At 44.3% G+C, this 15,251-nt stretch overlaps 1 protein-coding gene across 1 annotated transcript in view; it reads right to left on the minus strand.

Annotated features, from left to right (window-relative positions):
- Nucleotides 1-872: 872 nt before the first annotated feature.
- The window catches only part of LOC140221493 (protein FAR1-RELATED SEQUENCE 5-like), a 40,816-nt gene continuing 26,437 nt past the window's right edge, over nt 873-15,251 (minus strand). Inside the window, exon 7 of the mRNA XM_072291184.1 lies at nt 873-1,046. Within this exon, the coding sequence (XP_072147285.1) occupies nt 873-1,046 (174 nt within the window). The remainder of the gene's footprint in view (nt 1,047-15,251) is intronic.

A 15,251-nucleotide genomic window follows, 5' to 3' on the forward strand; every position in this document is an offset into this window, starting at 1 on the left:
GTTCTAGTGTGCAGTGGCAATCCTAGGTAAGTGCAAGGGAAACTTTTCACTGGGCACTGGAAACTTTCCATAATCTCCTCAAAATTTAGGCTATCACATTGGATTGGGTAAACTGTACTTTTGTTCCTGTTAGTGACCAGCCTAGATGCTATACCAAATTCCTCTAGGATATCACTGACCACCTTTACCTCCTCACTGTTTGGATTCAGGAAGATGGCCACATCATCAGCATACATGCTTATTCTAGCTCTGACAGCCCTATTCTAAATCTGTGATAGCATTCCTTCACTTGCAGCAATAGTGAACATTTTTTGTAGTGGCTCCATAGCTAGAATGAACAACAGTGGGCTTAATGGATCTCCTTGGCGCAGACCTGTCCTATGCTTGAATCATTCAGTAGTACTGATGTTGTTGCAGTTGACAACAGAGTTGAAACCCAGCTTCTCCACCTTGGCTCAAAGCCCATCTGTTGCAACACCTCCATGACCCATCTTACACTATCAAATGCCTTCTTTATGTCAAGCTTCGAAAATAAAGTAGGTCTCTTTGCACGGTGTAGTGACTGAACCAGATTTTAGGTGAGAAGTAAGTTATCTTGAATGCTTCTGCACTTGATGAAAGCACTTTGTATTCTGGAAACTAAATCACCCATTTGAGGTGATAGTCTATTGGCCAGCAACTTTGAGATAATCTTTGCAACACTATGTGTCAAGCTAATTGGGCAGTAGTTGCTCAATTTTTTTGCTTTAGGAGTTTTTGGAATTAGAACCATGTGTGCTTTATTCAGCTGATCAAAGTGTTGCCCATGCTATTGATAGAAAAATTTTGTTGCAGCCATGATATCCTGGTTGGATATCCTGTTTGATTATGCCCTAGGCTGTCTTGAAGAAGGCCCCAATGTACCCATCAGGTTTGATTATGCCCCAGGCTGTCTTGAAGAAGGCCCCAATGTACCCATCAGGTCCAGGGGCTTTTTCAGAAGCCATATCAGAAATGACCTCCCAGACCTCTTCTTCAAAAAATTCTTCTTCTAGGCTGTGTTGCTGCTGCAATGTAGGCAGTTGTATTGTGTTCCAGTTCAAAGTGTGTGATCTATGTTGTGGCTGACCAAATTGTGTGCTAAAATGCTAAGAGATATGCTCTTCTTTTTCCTCATGCAAATGTATAACTCTTTCTTCAGTTTCAAGGTACTGAATGTAGTTCTTCCTTCTTCTGCCATTGATTTGTACATGAAACAGTTTGGACTGGGTTTCAGCAGCTTTTAGGTGAATTAATCTTGATTGCTGCTTGGCTCTTAACTTCTCCATGGCTGTCATTACTAAGATTCTTGCTTTTAGGTCTTTGTTTAATTGCACCTCCATATCACTTAGTGGCCTGTAATCCTGGACAACATCAAGTATGCCCACTAGTTGATTAGCAGCACACAACAGAAGTCTGTTTCTTCCAATTTTTGACTTGGCTCATTTCCTGAGATTATTTCATGTTCTTTCCAATTTTATGTGAAGCCTGAGAAAAGGATTATGTATCTAGATGAGTCTTTCCCAAGACTCCTTCACAACCTCTAGATATCCCTGCAGTCTTGGCCAAAAACTCTCAAATCTGAACTCTCTATAACGTCTCCCTGTAGCACTTCCGACAATAAGCAATGGGCAATGCGGGCTGAATGCGGGAGGCACACGACGAAGGTGTAGACCCAGATGATGCCCATGACCCTGGCCTCGACATGTGTCCAATGTGTTTTGACTCGGACGCAGCCGTCCAAATGCGTGTGTTCTTGCAAACTAGATCCAACCTATTGTACTGTAGTGTGCCCATGGTCCACCTCTTGTGGAATAGGACTTGGGCACTTGGGCATGATAGCCAACGTTATGTAGGCAGTGCATAATGTTTTTTAATCAGTTCAAGCAAGCAGGGCACTGAGAAAACTTCAGAGAAGAGACTTGCCATCAAATTTTGACGGAATACTTGAAAAAAAGGGTCAAAGTTTAACCAAACAAGTCTTCCACCCAAGCCATGGCATTTATGCTCTCATGTGCCTGTTGCGCTTGCTCCTGGATCACGCATTCATCTTGTTGCTCGCCTGAAGATAAACAGTAGCTACAGTAGCTCTGCTTTCATTTCTTCGTGCCTTCGCCTTTGTATATATACATACATACATGGTCGCCTCTCGATGCTTCTTACTTTCTTTTTGGCTACGCACTTAAAAACTTAGCTGCAACAATCTCTCTTTTCTAGCTTATTGCGGGAGTGTAAAATAGAGACATAAATGTGGAGAGAAGATGAATGAGCTCAGATGAATAAGCCAGTGCCGATTGGGAAGTACAACAGTAGAGTAGAGAGAGTTGCACGAGAGACAGCAACGATAGCAGTCAAGATCCTTATTATAACGAATTACGATCGGAATGGCAGGCATCGGGAGAAATCATTCAAGAACCACCTTCAGAACATGCATCTTCGGTGCAATTTCAGTTCGCTGAGGATTGCGGCATCACGCAGTTTGGATTCCTGTGGTACGTCGGCCTCGATTGACCCTCCTCATAGGCGCATGGAGCCACGCTTGTCCCATGGGCAAAGCAGCAGGTGCGTGCATGCTGACTGGCAACTGCAGACTGTCTAGCTGCTTGCAAAGCCGTGAATACACTGGAACGTGAACAGCTAGCTAGTAACGACCGGATACATCTTGGACCTGGTACGGTTGTTTGCAAAGCATTGATTTGCGTTTTATTTCATCATCTAAAAAGGCTAGTGATGGCTGCATATAGGTGACTGCTAAAAAGGCTAGTGATGGCTGCATATAGGTGACTGATAAAAAGGCTGAAATCATGCTTATATAAACAAAGAATCCCGCATATTAGGGAGATGAAACATCCTCTTAAAGAACCAAAGAAAAGAACAGTCGATATTTTTGAAAGCTTCCGCTGAACTGAAAAACAGTAATCCATGTTTCTGGAATTCTGGGCCAACGGGTAGGTCATTTCAATGGAGCTCGTTGCGCAACCAGCCCGAGCCATGGCATTTATCCTCGCGTAACTGCTTATTTGTGCCTTGCACTGTATCATTGGTCATGGCATTCATTTCGTCCTTGCCTGCTGCCATGGCATCAAGACTGTACACCTCAAACTATAGCCATGGTAATTCTGTTTGCTTCGTCTATATATACTTCTCTTGCAGTCTTGATGCTTCTTTCTTCATGGCGGCTGTACACCTCAAACTAATTGGCATGGTAAATATAGACGAAGCAAGCGGCAAAAATTGGTGTGTGTGTGTGTGGGGGTGGGGGGGGGGGGGGGGGGGGGGGGGGTCTGGGAGGGGAAGGGAAACAACCAGAAATGGCACAAGTAGCACCACTGATTTTTGGAACGGGAGGCATAAGGGGAATTACTGTACCAGCCATTTTCAGCTGGTCTGTGCAGGCATGTGTATTCTTTTGCACCTGCTTGGAACTTGGAAGTGATCCGTCGATAACAAACTGTTTGTGTTAAACTTACTTGTTTTGCCGGGAGTGATGTCAGTTTCTCTTCAACCTTCCAGCCGTTCTTACAAACCTCAGGGTTGGTACCTGTTGGAAAATTAGCCTTCACAGCGACGAGCCGCCCGCTAATCTCCACCAGCGGAAGCGTCGATTGGATCTACCGAGATTAACTTGCACCATCGAGATACAATCTTTGTTGACAAGGCGAGGTTCAGCTGAATCCTACATCCCTGACGCATGACTACGGGCGCTCCTCCCCAATACCGCAACACTGGTCGCTCTGGGGTCCTGGCACCGTGCTGCCTCCCTCCTGCGAGCCTGTCGCTATGTCATCATGGTTACAACAACAGCCCTCCTCTCATATTTATGAGGAGGTCTGGGTTACAAAGTTTGACACAGGCTCTACTCTATACTGCTAAATACAACTCAAGTCTCATCATAACCGGAGTGTACAAATATTCGACAGAATATCTAACAAACTCCACCTTGGCGAATATTCCGCCATCTTGAACCCGTCATGCGCGAACCTCCATGTACACCGAACTTGAGCTATCGCCTTTGTCGCTCTCGCAAGAGCTGCCCGAAGAAACATTGCTCTCCATGCAATTCCCAACTCAATGACTCCAGTGGCAACTTTGCACCTTCTCTTTTATCACCACAATCTCTACCAAGCAAAATTAGATTCATCTCTAGCCAAACTGCAACTGAATTTAATACCATGCTCAAGCAAACTGCACCCATGATACTGAGAACCTCACTGTTGCTATCCAAGGCACATATAGAAACTGCCACATTAGCATTGCTCTTCCGTTACCGCTGCCATACTACGCGGACGTCTTACACCGTAGTCTCCTGCAGCCATGACCAACCAGATTACTCCAGTTGCAAGTACAGACATCTGTCGTCTATACTTCCTTCCAGTTCAGCCCTTTGGTACCACCACACCTTTCAATTCATGCTTCAGTAACCCACGTGCAACTCAAATCAATTCGCGCCCTTGCTGATTTGGAAGCACGCAAGTTCCTCCATGCAAACCTGCATCTTGAGCTCGCGCCGCGTGTTGCCACGCCACAGAGAACAACAACTCCATCAAACACCGTGCTCTTATGTCGTCATTGCTGATCCTGTCATCGCCTCTGACCCGCGGTATGACCAGCTTGTCGCTGCTAGTCTCTCCACCGTGCACCACGGTATGTCCACCCTCCAAGTGAACTGTCCGCCAGCCATATTGAACTGTCCGCCATATGCCCTGCGAACTGTTCGGCCCAGTCTATCCATCACAAGTAGACCCCCCAGTCTATCCATCACAAGTAGACCCCCAGTAAGCTGCTCCGCACCTCTACCATGTCAGTTTGCCACCTGACTCCGCCGCCCCTGAGCACCCACCGAACCGCCATCAAACTACTATCAGTTGCCTTGCGTGCCACAACTGAACACCGTCGACAACATCAGCTCGTTGCCAACAAGCCCGCAACACCGGCATGAGGTCTGGTATGCTGAATACTACTTCTCCTCCTTCACCTGCTGCAATTCTCCATCAGCTTCCCCGACATCCAGTCATGCTCTGTAGCTTCGTTGTGGGCACAATCCTACCACACTCCTGCACGACACATCGCAATAAACTCATCCGATCGACTTGGCTTGTCGATTACCAAGATTGTCCACCCTTTGCCATAGACTGCCTAGATTCTCTCCGAACCCTTTGTCGCCGAACCATACCTGCACCGAGCACTGAATCTTGTGTGCCCCAATGCCCGGTTGGCCGTTGCCTTAACTGCTGCCTGCATCCTCAGCTTCACATGCACGATGCATGCACTCTATACCAAGCAAAGAGCCGCAACGCCATGCGCATGCAGCACCCCCCCACGTGAGTTTTTTTATATTTTTTCTCCTATTCCCGTCTTGGCCTGATGACACAAAGAGAAAAAATAACCGGCTGCATCGTATGACCACCAGATTCGTCCTCATGATCCTGTACGCCGCAGCTTGCAACTGCACCGACACAACACCAACGATCCATGGCCGGGCTCCCTTGACTTCGTACTGTTCCCTCCGTGCATACACCTACCAAGCACACGTGGACCCTACACACCACGCCTTGCGCTTGCTCCCGGAGCCGCACAGAACACATTGAATCCGGTCTTCCAGAGTCCCACCATGTCACGGTTCCTACGCGCTATACTCGATGACATCCATCCGGCCAAGAACCCTACCCACCGCCAACCCTCGCGTCGACGTGCTGTGACGCCACGGCCATATCCATGCTCCACCTTGCGTCGTATCTGCTCCGCATTGACCATACGTTAAAGGACTCGCATAACCCTCGAGTCTCCGGTTGATCTTCTGCACAGCCTCTAGATCCAATCTAACCATAGTTCTTAATACCAATTGTTAGAGGGCACATCGGAATCCGATCCAACATGCTATACCCATGAGTTGGTGCCCCACTAGGCCCAGGTCCACCGAAGCCCACAACAACAAAGTTTTCGGACCTCACTCAACCCAAAAGACTAGCCTGATGGGTGAGGGCTACCCCCACCTATATGTTGTGCTCCCCCACCATCAATTTTTGATGTGGGATTAAACCTAACAATCTCCCCCGTCACACATCGGGTCCAACTCTTCCATCACAAGCAACCCATGAACCCGTGTGACCCTCCGGAGACGTTCACGGGCTCCCCCATCACCATGTGATCCAGAGATGTTCCAGGTTTTCCAACCTTTAGCCCTGATACCACTTGTTAGAGTGCGCAGCAGAATTCAGCCCGACTTGTTATACCCATGAGCCGGTGCCCCACCAGATCCAGGTTCATCGGAGCCCACAACAACAAGACCTTGGGCCTAACTCAACCCAAAAGACTAGTCTGATGGGTGAGGGCTGCCCCCACCTATATGTCATGCTCCCCACCATCAATTTTCGATGTGGGACTAAACCTAACAGTAACATCTTTTGCTGCTTCCTTCAGCCTATTTTGTTCCTTCATTAGTAGCTAGACTTTACACATCATGGAAAGTTGGGTGAGTACTTCTCATTGTTCTTCACAATGTCTCGGGCATGATAGCAATGAGGACTATCAACAACAGTTGACGGAAATTAACATTATAGCTTTGTGAATCGAATGCACCGGGTTACCAGGATAACACATTTTCTTTAATTTCTGCATGTACTACTGATGCAGTTGATGGATATGACTTGCATGCTAATTTACGGGGATCCAGTTTGTCAGTCTCACTCTTTTCCACATGCCCTTGTTGCTTTGTGACATTTCGCAACCTGTATGAGATGCAACAGTTGGTAATCTAAACCAGGCAATGTGGCAGGAGAAGACGCTAATCAAGTTGATGTCTCAAGGTGTCTAGAAGAATCAAGTTTGATGGCACTGAAAAGCTTCCTCTCACTCTTGGAGTCAATGATTTTACTGAACATCAGTAAGAGATCTGAAGACGAATCGGTGCTCGTGTAGCCTAGGTCTAGCTAAGGGAACAGAGAGGTGAATAGGCAAACTATTTTGCACAAAATATAAATTAGATTATACTATTTAAATGTGCAACTATAGACTGGTTGGAGATGAGTTAGGATGGAATTGTTCTATCCCTGTTTTTTTTTGGGATGGCGTCATCCCATCTCGTATTTGGTTTGAGGCCGGGCCTGATGACTTCTCTTCCCTGCCGTGGAGAAAACTGAAATTACATTTTAGCATCTAGGCATGCATCAAGCGCTGCTACCAGCAAAATTAAAGCAAGGACGTACAACAAGGCTGCCTTTGGAGAAAAGGCAAGGGGCAGCGGGGACTTATGCAGCATACGAGCACTTGGAGCAGACTCTGGTGTGTCGTGGTCGCCGAGAACTGCCGAGCAAGTGCCGGACGAGGACAGCCTTTCTCATTCTCAGTGCAAAGATTTCACATTTATATTTTCAAAAATATTACATATGATCATTTATGTTTCCAAAAATATTACATATGATCATTTATGTTTCCAAAAATATTACATATGATCAGTCTCAGTGCATAATTTCATTGCACAGTTACCAAGACTAAAAACTAGGTAACTGTGCTAACGGAGTGTCATGGTGATGAAACTCCTCTCACATCTGATGAAACCTCCTCATAAATAACCTTGCCAATTCAGCAAAATTGCTGATGTGGCATAAAATTTAATGCCCATGAAACTCTTCATGAAACTCCATTGAGACTAGCCTAAGCAAGAAAATATTTAGTTAATTGATGAAATAGGTCACACAACGTATTGTTTCATCTTTTGTTGTTTCCAAGATTATATGCAAGACACATGTTGTGTTGGAAATAGTGCACACATAGTTTCATCTCCGTGAAACTGATTTCTTCTCTCACTTCATAAATAGTATGTCATGTCATCAAAATTGTCTACATGGCATCTTATTTATTATCCATGTGTTGACGCAAATTTAGGGCCAATACACGAAAAGCACTCAAACGTGTGCGCGTGCGGAGGGACTCCTTGCTGCTCCTCTGCACATACCGGTTAGACCGGTATGGTAGGCCGGTCAGGCCGGTCTCGTTGGGGCGAGAGACCAACGAACGCCCGCCCGGGAAAGATCCTGTCGGGACAGGCGCACCTTGGGTTGCCCTAGACTCGGCAGGCCAGATAGGATGCCTCCTCCTGCCATGAAGATAAGAGAAGAACAACATATGGGGTTGGAAAAGATTAGGGTTAGAAAAAAGGTAAAAAGATAAAAGGTAAGTTGATACCCTCAGTCGGCCGTGGCCCTTTATATTTATAGGGAGGGAATGTCTTGCCTCTAATGGAGTCGAAACCCTAACAAATCCTGTGTCAAAATACAACTCCTAACTCGAACTATACAGACCAAACCGATCTGACCGTCCTAGCAAACCGAGGTCATAGCTCTCTCATCCAAACTCCAAATCGGATGTTCTACATATGCATTTTGATCTACTCAACGAGAACTACACAATGGTGAAGTCCAATTTGCATTTTGAGCACTTTGACCAAACCGGTCTGACCGGTTGGTAGACCGGTTCAGAGACCTGCTCGTCCGCATCTACCAATTTCAACCTCGAACATCGTGAAATCCCCGCTGAAAATGGCCTTACTGCACGTGATTTTCTCGTACAGCATGGAAACATGTCGTCGTCCTCGCTTACTTTGCTACTATTGCACGGACCCATTCTTAGCTAGCATTTAATTTGGCTCATTTACATATTAGTAGCTCAGCTGGACTGGGCGAGGCTTGTGTATCTATATAAGCATGGTCACCCATATAGCTTCTTCTTGCTCCTTTATCCGTTGCTGAACACGATCTCTTCTGATGTTCTGTAGTTGAGAGAGATGCGAGTTCAGAGATAGGGAAAACAAATCGAGAAGCGGCACGACTGCAGTTTTTGGGAATGGAAGGCATCGAGAGAATCCATATGAGAAGCGTATATCCGCATATATATTCTTGTTCATTTGTTTGTGCCTCCAAACAGCCACCCTAAATACGATCTAATCTAATACTTCTTTTTTCCAGAAACTCGACATCAAAGGCATGGAGTTACATTGGCAAGCGTCGGTCAGCCAATTTCTCTCAAGCAACATCTGTTGACTGATGAGCACGAGGTTGGAGAGTCTGAAGGTGCACGCGACGTCCTTTAATTTCAACTAAGATGCATGGGACTCCCTCCCCAGCTTGTCGATCTACCAGCGCCGACCAGTGAGGTCAGCCAATTTCTCTCAAGCAACATCATGTAAGATCGAGCTGGGGTAGCATAATCGATGTGCCTGCTTGTTAGCTAACGTACGTAATACTTCTCATGTCGTCCTTGCCTACTTTAACTCGCTGCTGCAACCGCCGTACCCGTAGCTAATAACCTTTGGCTCCTCGAGATGCTATTGCTGAGAGATAGGGGAAGAATGCAAAGAAGGGATCAGGCATAGCACAAACTAACGCTGCAACGTCTTGGGACGGAAGGCGTCAGGATAGTCCATATGATGAGAAGCGTGTACACACCAATCTAGCACGCACCGTTCAAAAGCGTCCACCGCTATGCCCTTTCAGTTGGATGATGCCCAATAGTTGTAGATCCAGATGGGTGTTTGGTGACCTGAAGCTGCGTGGATGCACGAGCACGACGGCTGTTCCAGTGTACCCGGCCACCTCGTGTTCGCACGGGATTGGTGGAATTCAGCTATCCAGACCTCCACATGCCATGCTTCAGAGGTCTAGGCCGGCCACAATGTATGCAAAACAATGCCACAATCGCACATAGGTCACGTCGTGCTGACTAGAATCTGAAGATTGGAAAGCTGGCCGGCATAACTATGGACATTGTGCCAGTCATATATCAGCCTAGTTCACTAGGTAAAAGTTTATCAACGTGACCCCATCACTGCAGTGATCCTGGCGTCAACTACCGTACATATTAATGTTAAGAAAACATTAAGTTTTTCCTGTAGCTTCATCTATACACATGTCCTGCCTTTCTCCCTTCTCTTCATGTTAGTGTAATGCATTCATGTGTCCAACAGAAACTACTCTGCTTTGCATTGGACGACCAGAGACAGAGAGAGAGAGAGAGAGTGATGCTAAGGAATCGGCTGGGTGATGCGGTAAAATTTGGTAGTGGAAGGGATCAGGAGGGCTTGCACTGTCGGAAGAAGCCTCCGGCGCACGATTTGGTTGAAGATGTCCACTAGGGATCCAGTGACTCCTGCTTCTTTGGACAGGACCCCTGCAACAAACCAATTCATCGCTGAATCAGCCGCCCTGCCGAGACCGCAAGGAAAGCGCGCTGGCCCTGTAAGAAACATGGAGGACGACGCGTCGCCGCGAAGCAGGTCCGCCTGATCTCAAGGCCGGTTGCCTCCGGGCTTATCCCCCGGCCTGTGTAGTTGGCCTGCAGCGTACACGTGCGCGCTTGCATATGCTAAACACTCTGTTATTGTAGCCGGCAAGTTCGCTGCCCATTCTTAAGCCGCCCCACGCTGCCTAGTATAGTAGTCAATAGATGACGATTTCGATGCAATAATCACCGTATATAGTGATATATAGTTTGGCAAATCATTCTTCTATGAAAGAAATAATAGCTGCCAAAATCTTTAGTCATCCATTTTTCTTAATTTGAACACACCATTCTTTTTGCATTGGTTGGATTCAAGACATTTGTCGACAAATTTGGACTTAAAATAAACTTACTTGTCAATGTTATAGCGTAAGTAGCTGTTTGCAGTGCCTTTGCACACTTGCGATCATAGCCCTCATGACTCCTTCACAATCCAACTCAGCCCTATCAAAATCATATAATATTATGGTCCGACCCTTATTGAACCCGATACTTAAATTTGCCACCCTAGGTAGGTGACTGGGTGTGTGGGTGGATGGAGGGAGAAACAAATTTTCTGCCTCATGAAATAAGAGCAAGTCTAACAAGCTTGTCGATAAATGACTCCTTTTTTTATGAACGGATCGGCAAGAGATTTCTGGGCCACGGGTAGGGCATTTCAATGGTTAAGCCTGTTGCAAAACCAGCCCAAGCCATGGCATTCATCCTCGCGTAACTGCTCATTTGTGCCTTGTATTGTATCATCGATTGTGGCATTCATTCGTTCTCGCCTGCTGCGTATATATATAGCCATGGAAACTCTCTTTGCTTCGTCTATGTATACTCCTCTCTTGCAGCCTTGATGCTTCTTTCTTCGCGGCTCCAAACCTCAAACCTGATTGGCTCCGATAATCCAAGTGTTCTAGTAGGCTTCTAGCTTCTTGTAACTAATAGTGTAAGAGAGAGCGCAAGCGACAGAAATGAGAAACAAAAACTATAAATGACACGAGTAGCACCACTGATTCTTTTTTTTTTTGGGAACGGGAGGCGTTAGGGGAATTACTCTACCAAAATAGCTTTCCGCATCAGTGTAGGCACGTATATTCTTTTTTGCTCGCTTGGGAGTGATGCGTCACCATTACCGGTTTGTGTCAAACCAGGATTGCTGGGCCGCGAAGTGATTCCTGTTTCTCTAGGAGTGGCAGTTTATATGTTCTACGCTTTTAGCAGTTACATTATAATAAATCAGGGTTGATAACATCCGCTTGTCAATTTTGTTCATTCCTTACTAGCTAGACTTTACACATCATTTTTGTCGAATATACCAGTACTAGGTAATGGCCGTGCTACGAGCACATAAAATTTAAACAAAATAACAGATATTCAAAAGAAAACATGCAAAACACTTGAGAATCAGATCACGATGGATATAAACGCAAAAGCAAGATGCTGGCCAATAAAGCTAAAACTCAATCAACTCGCACAATGTGCTCGTTAAGACAATAGCCACCATGCTTTACTATAGGTACGGACAAACAAATTTACTATCCAATTACATCAAACAAAAGAACTCAATTTCTTGTCTCAAGAAAATTTTCTATCATGTTTTGTTAATAACAAGTATTTACAAATTTACCATTCAGATGCATTTCCAATTTCCCTAATTGTTGGAACAGTAGATTTGTTCAGAATTTCGTATGGTTGATACTTACACCGGACAAATTATGAATTGCATGTTTAAGAAAAAAGAAGACAGAAATCAAATTCAGATGAATGAGCAAATGAACATTTTCTACCACCAAGTTTCATACATATATATAGATCCTTTTAGTTCCTTGCGAAATACAAGAAGTGGTTCCAATCACTTTCAGAAATATTATATCAAATAACTACACAGTTACATATAGATACTCTGATGGTTCAGATTAGAAGTTCCAAATTATACTACTCACACTTGATGAGCAGCAGGGTCTTTGGTTAAAATTATACTACTCACCTGGAGCATATAGGGGGCAGTTCTTCACCTAAAAGATCAAAATAGCTAGGGTGGAAAAGCAAAAAAGATCAGAATCAGAGGCATCAGCTATCGTGGTAGAGCATAGCCTTTTGTTATAGCAAAATTAAATAACCCTCAAGAGATAATATCCTATTGAATAATACCCATGAACTAAAGCCTATAAACTGAGTTTTTGGTGCACATTTGAAGCATAAAAATAAGACCATAAGACCATTGGGTGTGACAGGTATGTCCTTCATGAGAAAACTTGTTTGAAGCGCTGATCAGTGATCAATTAGCTTGATATGAGCTGATTCAAACATGTTCAACTTTACTGAACGCCGTTCTTTTTGGCAACTTTGTTGACCTTGTTATGAGTGTAGAACACACTGCAACGCACGGGCATGGCCACTGATTTTTGTTGACCTTGTTATGTTTGGACCAAATGCCTGTCAAACTAAGATTTTGAATTCAAACTAAGTTTTCCGTACAATATTTAACTGGCAAATGTACTTTTAGGTGTAGTGTGCGTCAACATTACCAAATCTTCAGTTGGACTACACGTACAAGATTTGGGTAACAGGTACCACATGAGGTTTGTAGAATACACTGGCCTAACTGCATAAGAACAATTATTTTTGAAGACATGTAGGCCTACTACTGAGCATTACCACACCAATTTCAAATTGCATTGGCTACGCTCAAACCATAAGTTTAATGGGTAACAGGCAATCAGTTGGGTGTCGCGTGGGTACTATGGTTACGAGCCAAATATGTAATCCTTTTTTTCCAACACAACTCAGGGGCATGTAGATGCTTTCAAGTTTCAGCTGATTGATCGATTCAACTAATCAATTGGAAACATTTAACTGAACAATCAGCCTGCTGTATATGAATTATTGTCGAAGGATTTGGGGAAAAATCAACTCTTGAGTATTTCCTCTCGTGGTGCCTTTTCTTATCACCACTCTTTTACATTTTAGCCCTACATATATATCAATATTACATACACACACCAACACTCCCCCTCAAGATGGGCAATATATATCTATCATGCCCATCTTGTCACACGAAGACACACACTCTTTAACACTCAACCCTTTTGTTAGACAATCAGCAATTTGTCCCTTAGAAGTTACAAAGCCTAGAGTTAAAGTTCCATCATCAATCCTTTCTCTAATAAAGAAGCGGTCGATCTCCACATGTTTGGTTCGATCATGTTGAACTGGGTTGTTGGCAATGTTAATAGCTGATTTGTTATCACACCAAAGCTTCATAGGCCTGCCCTCATGGAGTTTTAACTCAGTTAGAAGATTTTTTACCCATAATAGTTCACTCAGACTCTGTGACATAGCCCTATACTCAGCTTCTGCAGTGGAGCGTTATACAACAAGCTGTTTCTTGCTTCTCCAAGTCACCAAGTTACCACCAACAAATACACAATAGCCTGAAGTTGATCTTCTGTCATCAGGGCAACTTGCCCAGTCTGCATCACAATAACCTTCCACATTCAGATGTCCATTTTTTTTGAACAACAAACCTTTACCTGGATTCTTCTTTAAATATCTCAAGATTCTATAGACTGCATCCATGTGATCACTCCTTGGGTCATGCATGTATCTGCTTACTACACTCACAGCATATGTTATATCAGGTCTTGTATGACATAGATAGATGAGGCGCCCCACAAGTCTTTGATATCTCTCCTTATGTACAGGATGTCCAGATTCAGCATCCAATTTGTGGTTTTGCTCTATTGGTGTAGTGGTTAAACGACACCCAAGCATACCTATCTCATCCAGTAGATCCAGAACATATTTCCGTTGTGAGAGCACAATCCCTCTAGGAGATCTTACTACTTCAATCCCTAGAAAATATCGAAGCTGTCCCAAATCTTTAATTTCAAATTCCCTTCTCAAATTCTCCTTCAATCGCACCACCTCCAAAGTATCATCTCCAGTGATAATAATATCATCAACATAGACAGCTAGGATGGTAATGTGGTTTTTGGAACATAGATAGAACAGAGTATGATCTCCATTACACTGCTTATATTCCATATCAAGCATTGCACGTTTAAACCTATCAAACCACGCTCTTGGCGATTGTTTTAGTCCATATAAAGATTTTTTCAATCTTAGCACCTTACCTTCTGTTTCAGTAGTAGTGAATCCAGGTGGGATCTCCATATAAACCTCCTCTTTAAGATCACCATGAAGGAATGCATTTTTAACATCTAATTGATATAATGGCCAATCAAAGTTAGCAGCACAAGAAATCAAGGTCCTCACGGTACTCATTTTTGCAACCGGTGCAAATGTCTCATCATAGTCAATTCCATATGTCTGGCTGTACCCTTTTGCTACCAGCCTTGCCTTATATCTCTCCACTTTTCCTTCAGGGTTTTGTTTCACAGTATATACCCATTTACAGTCAACCACCTTCTTCCCAGGAGGAGAAGGTATGAGCTCCCATGTGTCATTTTTCTCAAGTGCTGCCAATTCTTCAAGCATTGCCTTTTTCCATTTTGGATCTTGCTTTGCTTCTTTCCAATTTTTTGGAATTTGTACAGATTGCAGGGTTGTCATAAATGCCCAGTACTCAGATGGTAATGACCCATATGACACATAATTACTTACCTCATTGCTATGCTCACCTTCACAATTATCTTCAAAGCCATATCTTACTGGAGGTTTACCTGCAGTGCTCCTTGCTTCTCTTCTTAGAGCAATAGGTAAGTCATTCAAGTGATCCCTTATCTCTCCCCCTAACTCAGACAACTGGTCATTCTCATTATCACCTGAGTGAACTTGGTCACTTTCAACTTCATCAACAATAGTGGTGGGTTGTATGGGATTTTCTCTCCTTCTTCTCGTATATACTCGTAGATTCCTCTCTGTAGGAGACTGTTGTACTCTCCCTTCCTGTATAGTGTCATTCACTTTAACTGAATTTGGGATTAAACCAACCATAACTTTCTTCT

The sequence above is a fragment of the Setaria viridis genome, chromosome 9 (assembly GCF_005286985.2).
Source record: "Setaria viridis chromosome 9, Setaria_viridis_v4.0, whole genome shotgun sequence".
Classification (NCBI taxonomy): domain Eukaryota; kingdom Viridiplantae; phylum Streptophyta; class Magnoliopsida; order Poales; family Poaceae; genus Setaria; species Setaria viridis.